A 19,527-nucleotide genomic window follows, 5' to 3' on the forward strand; every position below is an offset into this window, starting at 1 on the left:
TGCTTCCCCCTCTCTCTCTGCCTGCCTCTCTGCCTACTTGTGATCTCTCTCTCTGTCAAATAAATAAATAAAATCTTAAAAGACCACATTATCACTATGCATGAATTAAGTATTAATATAGTATACATGGTATATATAATGTGTAGATTCATTTATAAAATTATACAGATGATATGCTTATTAAAAACACCTTGGGGCACCTGGCTGGCTCAGTCAGTGGAGCACCCAACTCTTGCGCTCAGGGATGTGAGTCTGAGTCCCCCACTGGGTGCAGAGATTACCAAAAAACAAACAAACAAAAAATTTAAAAATTTCTTTAAAAATAACAAAAACATCTCTACCTTCCTTGTGTCTGCCTCAGGAAAGAGTTTAAATTACCTTGTAATCTCAAAGTACATGAATGAAGTATGTAAAGGGTCAGGAAAAGCTGATTTTAATTATTCATATTAGAGAATGCATGCACAATCGCATGTACGAGCAGCAGAGGGAGAGGGACAAGCAGACTCCTCCAAGCTCCAACCCATGACCCTGAGATCATGACCTAAGCCAAAATCAAGAGTAAGCTGCTTAACCAACTGAGCCACCCAGGTGCCCCAGGAGGAGCTGATTTTAAACATCACCAGCAAAATATATGGAGAGTGTAAGCTATAGCTTCACCAAGTATACTTTTCTTTTATAAAACACCTTGCAGAATGAAATGCCATATGCAGGATGCAACCTAGAAATGCCCAGACCCATCTGCAGATACATGAGGAGATTCTAACTCCTGGCCTGACCAGAAAGAAAAGCATCTTTTCCATCTCTCACAGTAAACAGGTTCCTTCACTCAAATTCTCCTGGACCTCTCCTGAACCCCTCAATGTTCTCTCTTGAAACAACAGAGTGGAAGTGGGAGTAGAGGGTAAATAGGAGGTACAGACTGAAAACAATAAATCTGTACCAAAGTACCTCGAAGAAATATTGCATTGTGTTACTCTGTGAGAAAAGGAAGAAGTATCTCATCTTGGAGCTATGTATGTTTCCTTTTTATTTTAAAATAATTCCCTGAGCCTGATTGGCTCAGTTGGTTAAGCATCTGCCTTTGGCCCAGGTCATGATCCCAGGGTGCTGGGATCGAGTCCCACACATCAGGCTCCTTGCTCAGCAGGGAGCCTGCTTCTCCACCTGCCTGCCACTCCCTCTGCTTATGCTCTCTCTCTGACAAATAAATATATTTTTTTAAGGTTTATTTATGTATTTGACAGACAGATTAGAAGTAGGCAGAGAGGCAGGCAGAGAGAGAGAGGAGGAAGCAGGCTCCCCGCTGAGCAGAGAGCCAGATATGGGGCTCGATCCCAGGACCCTGGGATCATGACCTGAGCCGAAGGCAGAGGCTTCAACCTGCTGAGCCACCCAGGCGCCCCACAAATAAATATTTTTAAAACTATAAAATAAAAAATAAGATAAAATAATTTCAGACATAGAGTGCCCAGGTGGCTGAGTAGGTTATGTGGCTGACTTTTGGTTTTGGCTCAGGTCATGATCTCAGGGTTGTGGGATCGAGCCCCAGACAGGACTCCATGATCAGAACAGAGTCTGCTCAAGACCCTCTTTCCCTCTCCCTCTCCCATCTCCTCTGCTCCTCCCCCCAGCTTGTGGGCACAAACTCTCACTCACTACCACAAACAAACAAAATCTTCAAAAATAATTCCAGACTTAAAGAAAAGTCAGCAAAAGAGTACATTCAGTATATTCTTCATCTAGCTTCTCTTAATATTCAGATCTTACATAAACATAGCACAATGATCAAAACTAAGAAATTAACATTGGTACAATTCTATTAACTACAGATTTTAAAAATCTTTCAAGAAATCTTAAAGCTTTCATTATTCTCTACTGATTTAATTTAAATAATGGTCACATATATGTACATTTTTTAGGTTATCTAGTGCTCTGATTTTGATTTGGATCACATTCAGGTGTGACCTGTGGCCTTACCCCTTACTAACTGTATGAACTTGGGCGAGTTATATAACCTCTGTTACTCAGTTTCTTAAACTATACAGCAGAGGTAACAATACCTACTCTCAGGGTTCTATGGAAGATTAAATGGCATATAATCACTTAGTACAGTGATGCGCACACAGTAACTACTCTAGCTGCTATTATCATTAGAGCTAAAAAGACAAATGAAATACTAGGTCTTTTTGCCTATGAACAAAGAGGAAAAACTGTATTAGGACCTATGTTCTGGCTGAAAATTCCTGGTGACTATACTTGACGCATATTATATCCAGACAAAGAAGTATCTTCCCTTGTCCATTTCATTATAATAGGCTTGTTATTCATTTCCATGATTTGCAAATCTATTTTCCCCTTTATTACTTACATCTTTCACTACATACTTCTCAAGATTTTCAACTGTCTTTTCCTTAAGGGAGCCCTAGGGGAAGGAAAGAAAAAAAAAAAAAACTCAGTTATTAACAGTTTATAAGAAAAATTATGTCTACTATCAACCCAAATGCATTTCTTAAGTATTTACCAACATGGAAAAGTAGATAAACTAGACAGGGCCATGATAAAGCAGCAGATGTGATTTGCTGGACTCTGCCTCCAAAATGTATTTAAAATCTAAAACTAATTTTTATTTTGAACTAGAAATCTAAAGGAATTTCATTTTATTCAGTACAATTTTTTTAAAAGATTTTATTTATTTGACAGACAGAAATCATAGTAGGCAGAGAGGCAGAGAGAGAGGAAGGAAGCAGGCTCCCCGCTGAGCAGAGAGCCCGATGTGGGGCTTGATCCCAGGACCCTGGAATCATGACCTGAGCCGAAGGCAGAGGCTTTAACCCACTGAGCCACCCAGGCGCCCCTCAGTACAATTTATAGTAAATGTAATATTAGTATTACTAGTCAAGCAGGAGGTATCTGGAAAAAAAAGTCCTTAATCATCCTCAAAGAGTAGGGTTAAGTATAATCTTAACACTAAAATCTCTTCTAAGTTGGGGCACCTGGGTGGCTCAGTGGCTTAAAGCCTCTGTCTTCGGCTCAGGTCATGATCGCAGGGTCCTAGGATCGAGCCCCACATCGGGCTCTCTGCTCAGTGGTTAGCCTGCTTCCCCCTCTCTCTCTGCCTGCCTCTCTGCGTACTTGTGATCTCTGTCAAATAAATAAATAAAATCTTTAAAAAAATTAAAAAAATAAAAAAAAAAATCTCTTCTAAGTTTGGGAAATGGAAATGGAAATAAAAACTAGAAGACAGGGCGCCTGGGTGGCTCAGTGGGTTAAAGCATCTGCCTTCGGCTCAGGTCATGATCCCAGGGTCCTGGGATCGAGTCCCGCATCCGGCTCTCTGCTCGGCAGGGAGCCTGCTTCCTCCTCTCTCTCTCTCTCTCTGCCTACTTGTGATCTCTCTCTGTCAAATAAATTTTAAAAAATCATTAAAAAAAAAAAAACAAACTAGGGGCGCCTGGGTGGCTCAGTGGGTTAAAGCCTCTGCCTTCGGCTCAGGTCGTGATCCCAGGGTCCTGGGATCGAGCCCCGCATGGGGCTCTCTGCTCAGTGGAGAGCTTGCTTCCCCCTCTCTCTCTGCCTGCCTCTCTGCCTACTTGTGATCTCTGTCAAATAAATAAATAAAATCTTTAAAAAACAAAAAAACAAACCTAGAAGACAAGAACAAAAATATTCTAGAGAGCTGTCACTAGGGGGCAAATCCAATTTTTTCTTTTTAATGGAGGAAAAATTCTGCTGTATTTGCACTTGAAAATGTAACATCAGACCATAAAACCCACACCACTGAGTGAACAGGTGAAAGAGTAGCTCCTAGGTACCTTGTAATGAACCCAGTCGACAGCATCTCTTACATCCTGGAACATACTTCGGTAAGACATGAAGAGGTCCCCATCTTTAAATCCTGTTTCACAACTATACAAAGATGAAAAGAACATGACAGGGATTCCAAAAGAGAGTAAATAAGATGAACATCAAACACTGCCCCGGGGACCCAAAGGTTCCATTATCACATGGATAAAGGCTGCAGCTAATTAGGAAAATAATTACTCCCTAATGAAAATCCATTTTGACCACCAGAGAGAAGAACAGTATTCAATGGAATACAATAATTGTGAACAAATATAATGTGATAGAATAATATACTGAAGTGGAAGCTAAAAGGTCAGTTCCAAAAATATCATGTTTTTTCATTCATCACTTTCAAGAAACAGGTTCCCATCAAAGAAACGTTTAAAACTTAAAATCGGTAATTTAGGTTCTCTTCATCCTGACTTTTCTGATGTTGTCTCTAGGTAAAGGTATGGCCTATTTTCTATTTAACTTTGTGACTTAGTGCTCCACCAGATTTAGTGCCTTGAAGTAGACAAGGCCTGGACAGGATAAGAAGTTAGCAAACTGACACACATAGCTGAAATTTTAGCAGTAGTTATACAATTCCTCTAAAAAAGGAGAGGATAACTTGTTCCAGACTTAAACACAATTTTACTTCAGGGAGGATAAACCATATTCACTCCTCAATCAAATCTCACTGGGCCTAGAAATAAAACTAAATTACCACCCCTGAATGGCTCCTGGGCTGCTGCTGTGAAATGAGTTGGGGGTTTCAGTGTAATTCTGCTTGGACAGATAATCATCACACAAACCTCCCACTCAGTTGTCACAATTAGCACCTCTGCTGGCCGTCTTCATTCCCAGGAGAAGCCAATCAGAAGTGGTCCCTTCCAAACATGGCTGCAGCACACTGGCAAGGAGAGGGGCCGTGTGGGAGCTGAGAGCCTGCATGGAGCTGCTGCCGCTGTCCCATCTCTCGGGCTGGCAATGTGGCATCTCTCACTAGCACTAAATTCACTTCAGAAAAGCAGAAAAGACCTACAATGGCCAGTTCTCTAAAACCCTGTACATTAATTTCAAAAAATCAATCGGAAAAATAAAGTTATACCATATACATACCTGGTATATCTAGGACAATTAGTAAAAAAATCTACAAGGCAGGCCAACAGGTAGGTCTCTGAAAAATGAAGAATAGATATTCATAAGCTATAAGTGAGATAATTTGAAGTGATCTCATTGTCTCATTTGATCATTGAAGTGATCAAAGACAAATGATCACGAAAAGAAGGGAAAGCATCCGTAATACACAGGCACGGGGAATGAGTCTACCTGGTAGATTGAAAAGTGTGTTCAGAATGTAAAATCTTTCAGTGTCATCTCGTTGGATAAATTTGTTTGGATACTGCTCTCTAGTTTCTGGTCTGAAAGAAAAAAACTTTAAATTAACTGACATTCAAGAAATGAACATTGTTAATAGCTATAAGAAATATGCAACATTCAAAACTTCATTCAAATATGTTGGTGGCTATATTCAAGGAAGGTTTCTAAATATTATATATGAGTAGCTCGGGTTCCAGCCCTTTAAGTTCTCAGTCTGATAAGGGAGGTGAGTCACATACACAGTTATCACCAGGTAAAAAAATCACAACTCCCACAAGAAAGGTACAGAGAGCTATGAGAAAATGGAGGAAGAGTGACCATTTCAACTAATGGGGTAGGAAAAAAAGTGAATGTGGGAATAAGGAGAGGAAAGTCTAGGAAGGATTCATGAAAAAGGTGACAACAGGAGTTGGTCCTTAAAGGCTCGGTAGACCAATTCAAAAACGAGTCCAGCTGGAGAAGAAAGAGGGGAGCAGAGGAAAATAAAACTAGAAAGATGAATTGAGGCAGATCATGCTATTGTTATTTTTCATTCAGGGGCAACAGAGTGCCACTGATAGGCTTTGGGGGTTTTTGGGGGTTTTTGGTCTATGTTTGGTTGGTTTTTGCCACGGACAGTTTTTAAGCAGAGGGATAAAACTATCAGAGCAGAATTATAAATATTCAACTAGTAATGATTTTACGATAAAAAGTAGAAAGAAATGTGATTACACTGCAAAAGTGGCTACAAATTCTTCCTATGCATTGTAATGTCTCACTTTGCAGTTCCTCTGATTAAGAGGCTCGGTCTATTTCTCCATCCTCAAATACAGGCTTGAGTAGTAGCAACAGGGATCCAAGCAGAGGCTTGGAAAACACCTGCATATTCGGGTTTGCCTCCTCTTGCTGCCCTTGCATCTCTGAGACTACTGAGTGAGTGAACGGTATAACCTGCTGGGAGATAAAACACTACACACAGAAATGAGGCGCTCCAGCCACAGGCCGCCAAATGCCAGACATGTGAGTGAGGCTGTGTCAGACCAGCAGAGCAGCCCCAGAACTGCCCAGATGACTCTCAGAATTCTGAGCTAAATAAAATGGGCACTGTTTTAAGACACTAAGTTTTGAAGTAATTTACTATGCACCAAAAGCTAACTGACACAAAGGACTGGGAAATCAGTTAAGTGGTTATTGCAATTGTCCAGATGAGAGCAGTGGGTTCTGTCCTAGAGTGGTCGCACATTAATGCTTAAAGGGAAGCATTAATCAAGAGAGACTGCCAAGGTGAATCAACGAGACCAGGCAACTGGCTGTGGCAGATGAGCGACACGGAGTCAAAGATGATGATGCTCATAGGAAGGTGTCTCTGAGAGGGTGGTGGTACCCTTAAGAGAAATATGAAAACTGGGAAAGAAGTAGATGCAAGAGGAATTCTACTTTGGATACATTAAGTTCAAAGTAAACGGATTTTTGTACGCAATTAGTAATAAAGGTCAAGAACTTAAAACAGAGATTTAGACTTCAGAGAGAACTGGGGTCACCTACACACAGGTAACAGATGAAGTCATGAAGACTGTTACAGTAGATGAGGCCACTTGCAGTGCAGAGGGGGGAAAAAAAAAAGACAGAATAGACCCATGGAGAACATTAAGGAGCAAAACAGAAAAAAGTTGTTAGAGATGCCCAAGAACCTTGGAGAGTAAAATGAAACACTCTAAGAAGAGGAAGGGGATAGAATTAATAAACAAAAAACAGTACAAAGAAACCTAAAAACAGAAAAACTAAGATTTAAAAAGGCACAATTCTCAGGGCGCCTGGCTGGTTCAGTGTGTGTATGACTCTGGATCTTGGGGTTTTGAGTTCGAGTCCCATGTTAGGTATAGAGTGTGCTTAAAAATAAAATATTTTAAAAATGCACATTTCTCACAATGAATATATAGAGATAACTAATCTAAATAAAGTTCATCAACTTTAAAGTTCCTATCAATCTGGGTAAATTCTTACTTGGGTCTGTTAACTACCAGTGGCATAAACTCTAGTTACGAATATAAAATCATATTAGCTCCCTGGCTTAGTCACCCTTCTGAAATAAGAGTTCCCAATAAGGAATAACTTAGTAGAATATCTCATTTTCTAGCCTTCTAAGATTTTCTATAATGAAAATTAAGGTGGAAGGGAATAGTAATGATATGCTTTCCTCAGTCAGGTTTAGTAAGATGACACTGTCTCCTTGGATATACTTTACTATTCCCTCCACTGTTAGAGTAATTCCTTTACATAAGGATAGTTAACAGTTATTTATTAGGCAATTAGAACCCAAATTGACTTATAAATATAGCTAGCAATTACATTTTGTTTAAATTAAGTGTCAAATCAGGCTAGCACATATTTAAAATGAAGAAGGAAGGAATGCTAGACTTGGAAGATGGAAGGAAAATAGTGACAATACAGAGTACTGCTAACTTTCTATGATTTGCAGAATAAAGATTTGATTTCAGTATTATCCTACTCTAAAACTTGAAAGGCCTTTGCCTTGTCCAAAAAAGAGGCCCCAACTCATTGGCAAGGCAGGTAAGTTATGCCTCATGCAGCCCTAACCTTCCTTCCAGCCTTGTCTACCAGTACGCTTCATAGCTCACTTTCCTTCTCCCTCCATCCTCAACCTCTCCTTTTCCACAGGCTTTTTTCCTTTTGACTCTGAAGACAGTACAGTGCGTGTTGTTTGAATGATTCTGCATTACCCATAAATGACTTATTTTTGAAACACTACTAAATGTACTTCCAAAGGAACTATTTGGAAACTTTATCGGTTTATTTGAGGAAAGAAAGAAGGTCTGTGGATCCTGAGTCAGTAAATCTAACTGCAATACAAATTGATAGAACTTCCCTTCCTTTTCTTCTCAAACTACCCCTCCACGCAACACAAAAACCCCTTTTCAGACATTAATAAATACAACCTTGGTTTATCTTCATTGGGATTTTGAATTATGGTACAATATCCACATATAAAATAGCTTAGCTTGCTAGCATTATTTGCAATAGCTTCACATTCTAAATCTTGTCTCCTAATATTCGTGAATCTTGAACAAACCCCTCATGAGAGGAACAGTGAAAAAAAGGCAGAGGGGTGCCTGGGTGGCTCAGTGGGTTAAGGACCTGCCTTCAGCTCAGGTCATGGTCTCAGAGTCCTGGGATCAAGCCCCACATTGGGCTCTGCTCAGCAGGGAGCCTGCTTCCCCCACTCTCTCTGTCTCTGCCTACTTGTGATCTCTCTGTCAAATAAATAAAATCTTTAAAAAAAAGAAAAAAGAAAGAAAGGCAGATATAATCACTGGCCTGCCAATGTGCCAAGGTGGGGGATTTACTCCACACTGTTCTTACTATGTATACTTGGAAATCTTCAAGCTGGAAAAGTCTTATATCAGATGCTTCACTTCCAAATAGGGCATTGCTGTGACCTCAGATTTAAAGGATACTCTGATACAGTCACAAAAAGTATTTACCAAAAAGATATCATCTCGGGATGCCTGCGTGGCTCAGTTGGTTAAGCCACTGCCTTCAGCTCAGGTCATGATCCTGGAGTTCTGGGATAGAGTCCCACATTGGGCTCCCAGCTCCTTGGGGAGTCTGTTTCTCCCTTTTCATGCTCTCTCTCCCTCTCTCAAATAAATAAATAAAATCTTAAAAAAAAAAAAAAAGATATTGTTTCTTTAAAAATTTCAATGCGGACCCTGTGGTTTTTACTACTTTACCTTTGAGAATAACATATAGAAGAGTTATGAGAGACTGACACATAATCTGTTACGGTTTTAAGAGTTGCTCTGTCCCTATTATAGTGTCAATAGTAAATTAGGTAGGATAATAGTGGAGAAAATGTACAATTGTCAAGCCACAGTGACAGAGAGTGACAAACTGTGGTATTGTGATTTTTAAAGAAAACATTGGGATCTTTCGCCAGAACAGTAGACACCAAATTTTATCGGCTGTTTACTAGGGTGGGAAGTCCAAATTAGTGAGAATAGTGGAAATATACTGGTTATTAAAATAAAGGTTACTCTTACTTGTTTAAATATTATCACCCTTATTCATTTTTAACCCATGCTTTCAAAAATTTTAATCATGTGACCAAATATTTGAAGCTACTCATTAGATTAAAAAATAATATATTAGCTATTAAAATCTTAGTCATTTACGCTGTTGTAGTTTTAAATTTTTCAAAGCACTTTTATATACATACCTCTTCTGAGCAGCTACCTGAGAACTGTATTAAAAAGGAGAAAATAAAAATCTTAGAATTTCAAATAAGTCAAAGCCACTACAGTTCTTTTTGGGCAAGTTTCAAGATTAGCTTTGTTGGATGCTGTATATTCAGAAACCACTTAATTTACACAAAATGCAACGCTAACTATATTTATAAGTCAGTTTGGGTCCTAACTGCCTGACAAATAAATGTTAAGTATCCTTATGCAAAGAATTGTTCTTTAATGATGAGGGAACAGGAAACTATATTACATATAGGGAGACAAGGTGATCTTCATATTGTTTCACTATAAAAACACTAGAAAGAGGCTAAAGGTCCTCTATACTCACCCTCTTATGAAGTTAAATCCATGTGCACAGACCAAAAGGTTTCCATAGGCATCAACTTTCAAAAGATTTCCATATAGTGTGTCAAAAACAAGTCCCCTATGTGAAAATGAAGATGTCATCAGTAATCCAAAAATAATACAGGCAACAATCTTATGTAGTGTTATTACTCAATCATTATAAACCAATGTCATCTTATTCAAGCTTTATGACAACTCAACCATGTCCACAAAACAATATATTCCCGGAGGCTGAAGTGAATAAATAAATTCTTATAAACTAAACCAAGAGCAACTAAAAAATATTTATTCTGTCCAAATAATCACAAGTGTTTTCTGTAAGGAATAAGAGCTTAAACAAGGTTGAACTGTTCCTCTTAATACAGTGGTTCCATTCTAAAAGAGTCTTTTAATTGGCGTGGACAAATGAGCCGGGTTATATTTCCCTCTAATAGGTGCTGTGTGCGGGACATACATGATGGGATCTCAAACACCATCTTTCTTAATCATAAATCTTCCCTATCAAATCCAAAAACACAAACTGCCAAGAAGGCTCCTGATGACCAAGTGAAGTGTATTATAGTAAAGCACGTAACTGCTCTCCAAGAGCAAAAGGTAGGAGTTCTGTGATGACTGCCCATAAGTTTTAGTCATCTTTCTCGTTTCCCATAAATAGATCTTCAGTACCAATAAACTAAGCTTAATTCAAGAACACAAAAGATATGATGCACAAGAAAAGTCCATGGTAATTTTAGAATCAACATCAACCAAAAAAAAAACACAACTAGAAACAAACCAAAGAATCTTTTTCGGTTCTTTTCTTTGAAGGTGGGCATGGTCAGAGATGCACTTGGAATTATTAATTTGGGGGATAGAAGGAAAGATTTTAATCCAAAAAAACCTTGAAAAATTACCTGGTAGGGAATGTAGAATCATAAGCAAAGCTGAGCAGTTCCTGAGGGTAGCCAATAGAAACTAATCTCTCCACAGTAAGCTCAAAGCCAAGGGACTCATACTCCGGGGACTTGTACACTGTACAAAGAAGAGGTTCTCATTATAACAATAGTCAACGAAAACAAAGGGCAAACGAGTGAATTTCTACTCTTTCCCAGCTCCTCCCTCTTCCTAAATATGCCATTTTCTTCTCCCTCAAATTCCATGTTTTGTACTGCCCCAAAAAGCCACAGAACTCAACTGCTGGTCTGTGAAAACAGATCATTATTTTTGTAGGAGTAAGAGCAACAAGATGAATTACCAGACATTTCAGAATAATTCTTTCATTTCTTAGGAAACTTAACGTTTTTCCCTTTATCTGTTCTTTCATGCCCACAATCTAAAGGAAGAAAAAGGAACTAATATGCACAGCTGTGATATTAACCAGGTAGAGAGGTCTATATACTTTAAAGGTTTCACTGATGTGTACAATTGGTGTAGGAATTCTTCAAAAAAGCTTAAAAAAAAAAACAGTCTATTTTTGCAATCCCTATTTGGCTTGGTATTTGCTTTAAACTCCTTCTCTAATCAGCATATAATTCTATTTATCAGGATTAACTTCTTTTCTTATCAGTGCTAACAATAATATAAAGCCATCAAAATTGAATTTTAAGTTATTGTTGCAATACCAACCATAAAACGACATGTCTGGGACAGTTAGGAAAATCTGGATGTGGACTGGGAATTAGATATTAAAGAATTATGACTGGGCACAGAGGGAGGGAGAACTGGAGGAAGGTGATCAAAAGGTACAAACTTCCAGTTATAATAAGTAAGTACTAGGGACTTAATGGACAACATGAGGATTTCAGCTAACACCACTCACTGTATGATATACAGGAATGTGGTTAAGAGAGTAAATCCTAAGAGTTCTCATCACAAGGAGAAAAAAAAATTTCCCTTTATTCTTTCTTTTCATTTTATCTATATCATAAGATGGATGTTAGCTAAAGCTATTTCCCAATATATGTAAATCAAACCATCATGCTGTATGCCTTACTTTTTTTGTATGACATATACAGTGATACATATCAATTATTTCTCAATAAAACTGGAAATACACATTAAAAAAGAATTAGGACTCATTTTATGAGATGTGATTATGGGAGGATGGGTATATGCAAGTGTGTGTGAGTGTGTGTGTGTGTGTGTGTGTGTGTGTGTGTGTGTGTATGGTTATCTGCCAAAGAAGCCTACTGAGTTTGTTACAGGTGAAATAAAATGGATTTTTGAATATGGGGGTTTCTCTCTACTATTATAATCTCTAAAATCTCCTACAATGAGAAAACTTTTTAGAATCATCATTGCAGTTCAGCATAAAGGAAATGTTGCTCCTTTAAATAGGTCTCCTCCAAATGCAATATTTAGGTATCTTCCCATCAGTCTCTAGGAGTGAATAAGCTGTATTAAAAAGAAAAATAAAAAGACCTTCAATCTTGCTAAATGCCAAATGAGGCAAAAAAAAAAAAAATCCATTCATTTTTATCTCACAATAATGCACTTATTGTTGTTATATTATTATTGTTCTTCCATCCACAATTAATAAACACCCTGTGGCTCAAACTGATTTTTCAGGGCAATTAGTCTGTTGACCCAAATTAGTACTAATATCTTAATGAGTACTATTCAGCTTTTCCTTGCCAAAAGCAATCTTTTAGAATATTTCCGGAATACATAAATAGAAATACATAAAAGAAACCAGTAATACTGGTCACCTCCACAAAAGGGAACTGAGTAGCTAAGAGATAGGGAAGGAAGTACACTTTCGTTTACCTTCTGTACTTCTATAACTTGTAACATATTACTGTATATATCTGTATATATCTGTTATTATTAAAGTTGAAATGTTAAAAAAATAAACAGCAGGATGGGCTTTCAAAATCTTTTAATAAACATGTGTCATATTTAAAAAGCCTAAAGTTTTTAAGGCTCTTTAGGAGAAGGAGGACCCCTGAGTGTCACCTCCTCAGAACAATGTCAAAAACAGCTGTCACTTCTTTTATCATCTCAGGGGTAAAAATAATTTAATGCTAATGCTAATACTAATATTCTCAAAACTGGCTATTTATTTTCTCGGTTCAATTCCATCCCCATTATTACCCTCTCCCACAAAAACAAAACAAAACAAAACAACAACAACCCCCCCCCCCCAAAAAAAACCCTTTTGGAATCCATGAGTGTGGAATTCTTAAATCTAAATGATATACGCTGTGGTAAAGGAAGTGCTTGTATATTCATACATACTAAAAGAGTAAGAGCTGGTGTATTATCATAAAACCAGGAAAGTAGTACTGACTGATGTCAATCTGAGTTATCCTGAGAATATAAAATAATCTCTCTCACCCAACACTGTGCTTCCTCTCCAACTGAGAGTAAATCTCTTTTAACAAATTCCCATTAAACAAAAATGTTCTCAATCCTAACTAACAAAGCCCCACTTACTTCAAACAATATTTAATGAAACAAAATCCCAATACCGTTAAGCAATTTCGCTAATCCACTGACATTCATTTTTATAGGATTTGGCCCATATAAAATGTTTTCAATTATTAATTTTTTCAGAAGAATAATTTGCTGTTTATACCTTAAAAATGGGAGTCAAAAACAAACAAACAAACCTTAATCACCCCCCCCCACCCAAGCTCACCCCGAAATGAGCCATTTTCCCTGGTTAGAGATCAGGTCATTATAATGATGGTGTAATAGTGATTAAAAACCTGTGTTTAGGAGACACTCTGGATTAAAACCCAAATCTATTTTTTCAGGCTTTTTAGTGAAGAAAAAAAAAATAGGAGAGGGGTAGATATCTCAAATCCCATTTTGCCAGCACAAACCCTAAAACAGCGGAAAATGAAGCACTACACACTTGCCACATTTATCTTTATTCCAGGACAGAACTTCTCAAGCATTCAACTGAGGTGACTTTCTAGTCATTCTAGCTACAGAAATAAATACTTTAAACTTCCTTTTACCCAATGAATTTAGGGTACTTTCCAGAAATACAATGTATTTTCCCCATTTGCTGACCTGAAGTTACATAGCAAGTACAAATGTAAACTTAAACCAGAATTTAGGTCTCCCTGAGTCTCACCCAAAACTCTGCGGAGGGATATACTCCCACTATTAAAAATCAATTTCTAGATTACATCGGCCATCAAAACTTATGCCTAGGTGTTGAAATACACTACCCTCCCTCCAATTTCTTTCACCTAGTCCAAAATAAACTGCTCTAGTCACAGGTGGGGATGGATTTAGCAAAGAGAGTTCAAATTCCACTTTGACAACACTATCTATTTCACTAAGCTCTCTATTAATCAGTAAGACCTACAAGCTATTGACATTTTCTCATAGCTTCCCGGATAATCATTTCAGTAACACGAATTCCCAGGTCATTACATCATCCGCTAGTACAGTTCAACCAGGCTGGAGAAGCGCAACTGTAGCTGCACAGATCACAAGTTTAGATGTTTTGTTCTAAGTGTCCCTTGGGGAATGAACTGAATAATCACACTTCGTTCTGACCTGGTAGCAAAAATGACTAGTCCCAAAGCCTAAAAAGTATCGCCATTCCCTGGAAAATAAATAAATAAAAGTAAAATTCATTTTTTTTTAATTACCAAGCCCTTCAAAGTCAGCCTTGATACCTCCGGGGAACCATATGCATCACCTCTAACTGTAGAGCTCTACACCTCTCTACAGCTGCAAAGGCTCTAATTCCGATTTCTCTTGCAAAACTGGTGAGTAAATGATGCGTAACTTCAAGCTCAATTCTTACAACTGACTTCCCAAAACGCAGCCAAAAGATTCAGAGTAAACATAACCTCACACATTCACTGCTTACTTCTTCTTCAAGAAAGTCCTCAGGCCTAACCTAATTTACCCAATGTTCAAAGACAAAGGAAGAAGCTATTTCAAGGGCCAGAGTCCAAAAAAGAGGAGTGCTTCAGCCATCAGAGCAGCACACGGTGTTCTCAGGTTACATAACTAGACTACCAAGAGAACAACCAAAGCTTTGAAAGCTGAAGCTACTGAGAGCATTTAAAGATATTCTTTCCTCCATAATCTGTAAGGAAAAAACAGTTCTCCAAAAAATATCGACTATGTGTCGCGGGGATGACAGTTACAGGCTCTGTTTTGAGAAATGTTGTTCACACAAGATAGAACCTAAGTTAGAGGAGACCGTCTCTGAAATGAGCCAAAATCATTCTGCAGGGAAGTTTCAAATTCTCATGCACTTGTTACCTTTGCCACCAAGACACACACTGCGTAGAGTAGTTTACAGATTTTAGAAAAAGGAAGGGCAAACCTCTACAGAGGTCCCAGCCTAGCAGAGTGCTGCTGCCAAAATGAGAACTCACATGAGGCAGACGCAGATGCAGAGTGTCACTCCAGTCTTGAAGGAGTTACACTGGCTCTCCTGTTAAAAAAACAAAACAAAGCAACAAAACAAAACAAAAACAAAAACAAAAACTGGTTTTAAAACTGTTGCGATGGGCTGGAACAGAGAGACACCATTTGGATATTGGTATTTACAGGAGTTACTGCCCTCCTATTTAGAAGCCTCTGACCATCACTAAAATTAGTCTAAACGGCCGTAACAAAACAAGGGTATTGAAGATTAGCCTAAGTATTGTGCATTATTTAAATTTTCTGACACTCAGCCTGGAATACAAGCCAAGTCTAATCCTGAACTCTTAAGTTAAAAGATAAACAGAAAAATAAATTCATCTTTTTTTAGTGTATTTTCTCTAGCACATTTCAGGTTTATATGACAGAAACTGAATGCAGCTGGTAAACAGTATTTAAAATTGAACTACAGTAAGGGAACAGGCTAAATACGGATACGAGAATAAACCAGAGCAGTCTAAATCTTGCTGTTAAGCACCCATTTAAAGTAAGTCTACTTGTACCTAACGATCTACTTTTCTACCCTTCCAACACCTAAATTTGTCATCTTGATACAGACAAGAACCAACTTCACGCTGCGAAAAATCTAACCAGATGTCTAAATGTGGAATAGAAGGAAAACTTATTTTGATTCTGTCAGTGGTATTTGCCCTCAGTAAGCAGGGTCTTACTATTCTACTTTCATAAAGTTAGAGAAACTATCTAGTCTAGTAAAATAACAGACCTGAAGATACATAGAAGATATTGACACTTTTAAGATATGCATTATGTTTAACTTTATAGGAGTCACTTTCCCTAGAGACATTTAGGTTTTTAAAAACACATGGTTTGACTCCTACAACTTTTTTGTGAAAGGAAGGTGGTACTAAATAAAAGAGCAAGAATGACCAAATATAATGTCTAAAAGTCCTAAAACATTACAACTAGGAAAAACCACCACCACCAATCACTATGAAAAACAAACATCCAAACCAACCACGCAACAAGAGTTACTTGCTTTTATGCTGTGCATGTGATTAACATCAACATTCTCTATTTAAGGTTATGGAATGTTGGTTTTCTGAGACTGTAACTAAAAAGGCAAATTGATTCATATTATCATTAAGATTTTAAAATAAAACCTTTTCAATTCTCATATAAACAACAGAGGGCTTTTCTCACTTTTCAAAACTATTTGAAAACCATAACACAATAATACAGACATGGTAAAAACTTCTATCTCTAATTCAAGAGATCACTAATGATCTTAAAAAGATTCTGAAAATTTCTAAAAATGATCTTAATTTTAATTTACTTAAAATACAAAAGCTAGATGCCATGCAACACTCTGAATAATATAAAATAAAACCAACTCCCAAATGGTTAAAGAATGTAAATAAATAAGTGGAATTTGGAAGACTGCCAACTTCAATTCACTGCAAAAGTAAAATTAAATGGTAAGCAAGGGATTTGTTCAAAAATTACTATTTTAAAATAAAACAAAAAAACATACAATGTTATATTAGTGTCAGGTGCACAACAGATACATTACGCAGTGCTCACCACAATAAATGTAGTTTTCATTCAGAAAGTATGGTTTTCAATTTAAAGTAGAAAAATTTAAAAATTGAGACAATAACTTCAAAAATCCTCTTTAACCAAAGGAGGTGCTTGTAATTTTAAAATTGAAAGAGCTGGGGCACCTGGGTGGCTCAGTGGGTTAAGCCTCTGCCTTCGGCTCAGGTCATGATCTCAGGGTCCCCAAAAAAAAAAAAAAAAAAAAAAAAATTGAAAGAGCTATTATGTAATTTCTTTCACCAAAATAAGAACAGATCATCACACTCAAATGCTTTTACTAAAACAAAACAAAAACACCTGTAGTGGGACGCCTGGGTGGCTCAGTTGGTTAAGCAGCTGCCTTCGGCTCAGGTCATGATCCCGGCATCCTGGGATCGAGTCCCACATCGGGCTCCTTGCTCGTCAGGGAGCCTGCTTCTCCCTCTGCCTCTGCCTGCCATTCTGTCTGCCTGTGCTCGCTCTCTCTCCCTCTCTCTCTCTGACAAATAAATAAATAAAATCTTTAAAAAAAAAAAAAAAAAAAAACACCTGTAGTGAAGTTACAGTAATGCAACAAACATTTGGATGCCTACCATGTACCAGGTACTAGATGCTAAGAACAAAAAAACCCATGGTCAGTGGCTTGACAGAACTAAAAGGTTACTACAGGGATATACGATTAGGTATTTATAATAAATTTTAGAAGATCAACTCCATAATGTGACTAGGGAGATACAGAGGGACAAAAAAGGGCCAATTAACCCAGCCCAGGAAGTCTTATTAAAAAATATGTATGATTGGGCGCCTGGGTGACTCAGTGGGTTAAGCCTCTTCCTTCGGCTCAGGTCATGATCTCAGGTTTCTGGGATTAAGTCCCCCATCGGGCTCTCTGCTTGGCAGGGAGCCTGCTTCCTCCTCTCTCTGCCTGCCTCTCTGCCTACTTGTGATCTCTCTCTGTCAAATAAATAAATAAAATCTTAAAAAAAAAAAAAAACAACTATGTATGACTTATTCAACCTTAAACAGATAGTTCCTTTTTATAGCCAATATCTCAAGGTACTTTAAAGTTCACCTGACAGACTCTCTGAGACTCAGATTCAGTAATATGTTCCAAACATCTCCATCAGTGTTCAATTATCATGCAAAATGGGCTAATCATTGGCACATGTCTTACCTAAAGGGGGAAGTAGCTATTTTGCTACTCATACTCAGCTACCCTATGGGAACTAGAGCCAAATGTTGGCAATTGTGTGATAACAACCAGCCTAAATTTTTACTTCTAGCTCTCAATTTTTAACTACTGACTCAATTTAAAAAACCAACAAACTCTATTTGAGCCAACTACAGTCTGTGGTCTGAAATGGGTCCAAGAGCCACCAGTGGGCAAAGTCTAGCATAGACCTTACTTAGGTCATATACTTCCACATAGGTTTGCCCACCTGATTGAAATGTTTTGACTAGCCTCCTCAGCTTCTTAAAGTAAACAGAATTTAGGTACTTACTGAATTGTAAATCCAAATGGAAGTAAATTCATTCTTCAATAACCACAGAGTATCCTAGATAATCCTGTTATTCTATTCATCTCAAAGAAAAATTGAGAGGGTAGGTAAAAAAAAAAAAACTTGGGAAAATAAAAGAATCTTTATGTAGTCACTTAATGTGGTCCCCTACCACAGTGCCATAACAATTACGACAGAACAACTGTAATTACCTGAATTTGATTCCTTTGTATGACTGTCAAACCAAACAAATGTTCCCAAAGATTGAAAGAATCAGAATCACCTCATGATCTGCCTAGATAACACTCACTGTTAAGAGATCCCTGACCCAGAAGGTTTTTATCCACAAGGTTTAACCTTGAATCTTCATTACACAGCTTGACTCCATTATCATTTTGTCCTTTTCTCAGTGACCATTAACCCCAGGATAAAGCAAACATTCAGAGAATGTATACACAGAAAAGAGATGATAGATCAAAAATAACTTATGTTAAGACTCTTTTTAAATTAAAAAAAATTTTTTTTAAGATTTATTATTTGAGAGAGAGAGAATGCACAGGGGGAGGGGCAGAGGGAGAGAGAATCTCCAGGAGACTCCACGCTGAGCCCATCAAGGGACTCAATCTCATGACTCTGAGATCATGACCTGAGCCATAATCAAGAGTTGGATGCTTAACCGACTGAGCCACCCAAGGACCCTTTAAATTTTTTAATATAAAAAAATTCTTAATTCCATTGTAGTTGATGTTAAGACTCTTTTTTTTCTTTTACGATTTTATTTACTTGACAGAGATCACAAGTAGGCAGAGAGGCAGGCAGAGAGAGAGAGGAGGAAGCAGGCTCCCTGCTGAGCAGAGAGCCCGATGTGGGGCTCGATCCCTGGATCCTGAGATCATGACCTGAGCCGAAGGCAGAGGCTTTAACCCACTGAGCCACCCAGGCGCCCCCAATGTTAAGATTCTTAAAACAACTTCATCCTTGTTGAAAATAGCAGGCAATTTAAAAAAAAAAAAAAAAGATCTTAGTAATTTTCCTGATGTAACTAATAGATGACACTTATTCCAAAAAACAATCTGGTTTACATTTGAATGCTCTTATGACTGGTAATGAAAAGATCAGAAACACTGACAAGTGATTATTTCTATCCCCTTGTAATGGAGGAGATGGAATTGGATTTTATTAAGCAACCTTTTAAATTTTCTAATGATCGAAGAACCAACCACCTATTATTGCAACTTGGAGAGATGAATTTAAAATCAGTGAAAACCCTAAATGGCAGATTGAAATGACATAAATGGAATCAGAGCTTGGAAATTAAGTGT

At 37.7% G+C, this 19,527-nt stretch overlaps 1 protein-coding gene across 3 annotated transcripts in view; it reads right to left on the bottom strand.

Moving 5' to 3' along the window:
• The window catches only part of LOC111144716 (5'-nucleotidase, cytosolic II), a 90,963-nt gene that overhangs the window by 8,242 nt on the left and 63,194 nt on the right, over nt 1–19,527 (bottom strand). The window contains exons 4-10 of one of the 3 annotated variants that reach the window (XM_022499157.1): nt 10,685–10,802; nt 9,775–9,870; nt 9,422–9,445; nt 5,155–5,246; nt 4,945–5,002; nt 3,813–3,906; nt 2,369–2,422 (exon numbers count right to left, since the gene is read on the bottom strand). In XM_022499157.1, coding sequence (XP_022354865.1) covers nt 2,369–2,422; nt 3,813–3,906; nt 4,945–5,002; nt 5,155–5,246; nt 9,422–9,445; nt 9,775–9,870; nt 10,685–10,802 — 536 coding nt within the window. Of the gene's footprint in view, nt 1–2,368; nt 2,423–3,812; nt 3,907–4,637; nt 4,695–4,944; nt 5,003–5,154; nt 5,247–9,421; nt 9,446–9,774; nt 9,871–10,684; nt 10,803–19,527 lie in introns of those variants that run through there. The other 2 variants (XM_022499158.1, XM_022499159.1) reach the window with 2 other exon arrangements.

Source organism: Enhydra lutris, unplaced genomic scaffold (assembly GCF_002288905.1).
Source record: "Enhydra lutris kenyoni isolate GAN:26980312 unplaced genomic scaffold, ASM228890v2 scaffoldscaffold12, whole genome shotgun sequence".
NCBI classification, from domain to species: Eukaryota; Metazoa; Chordata; class Mammalia; order Carnivora; family Mustelidae; genus Enhydra; species Enhydra lutris.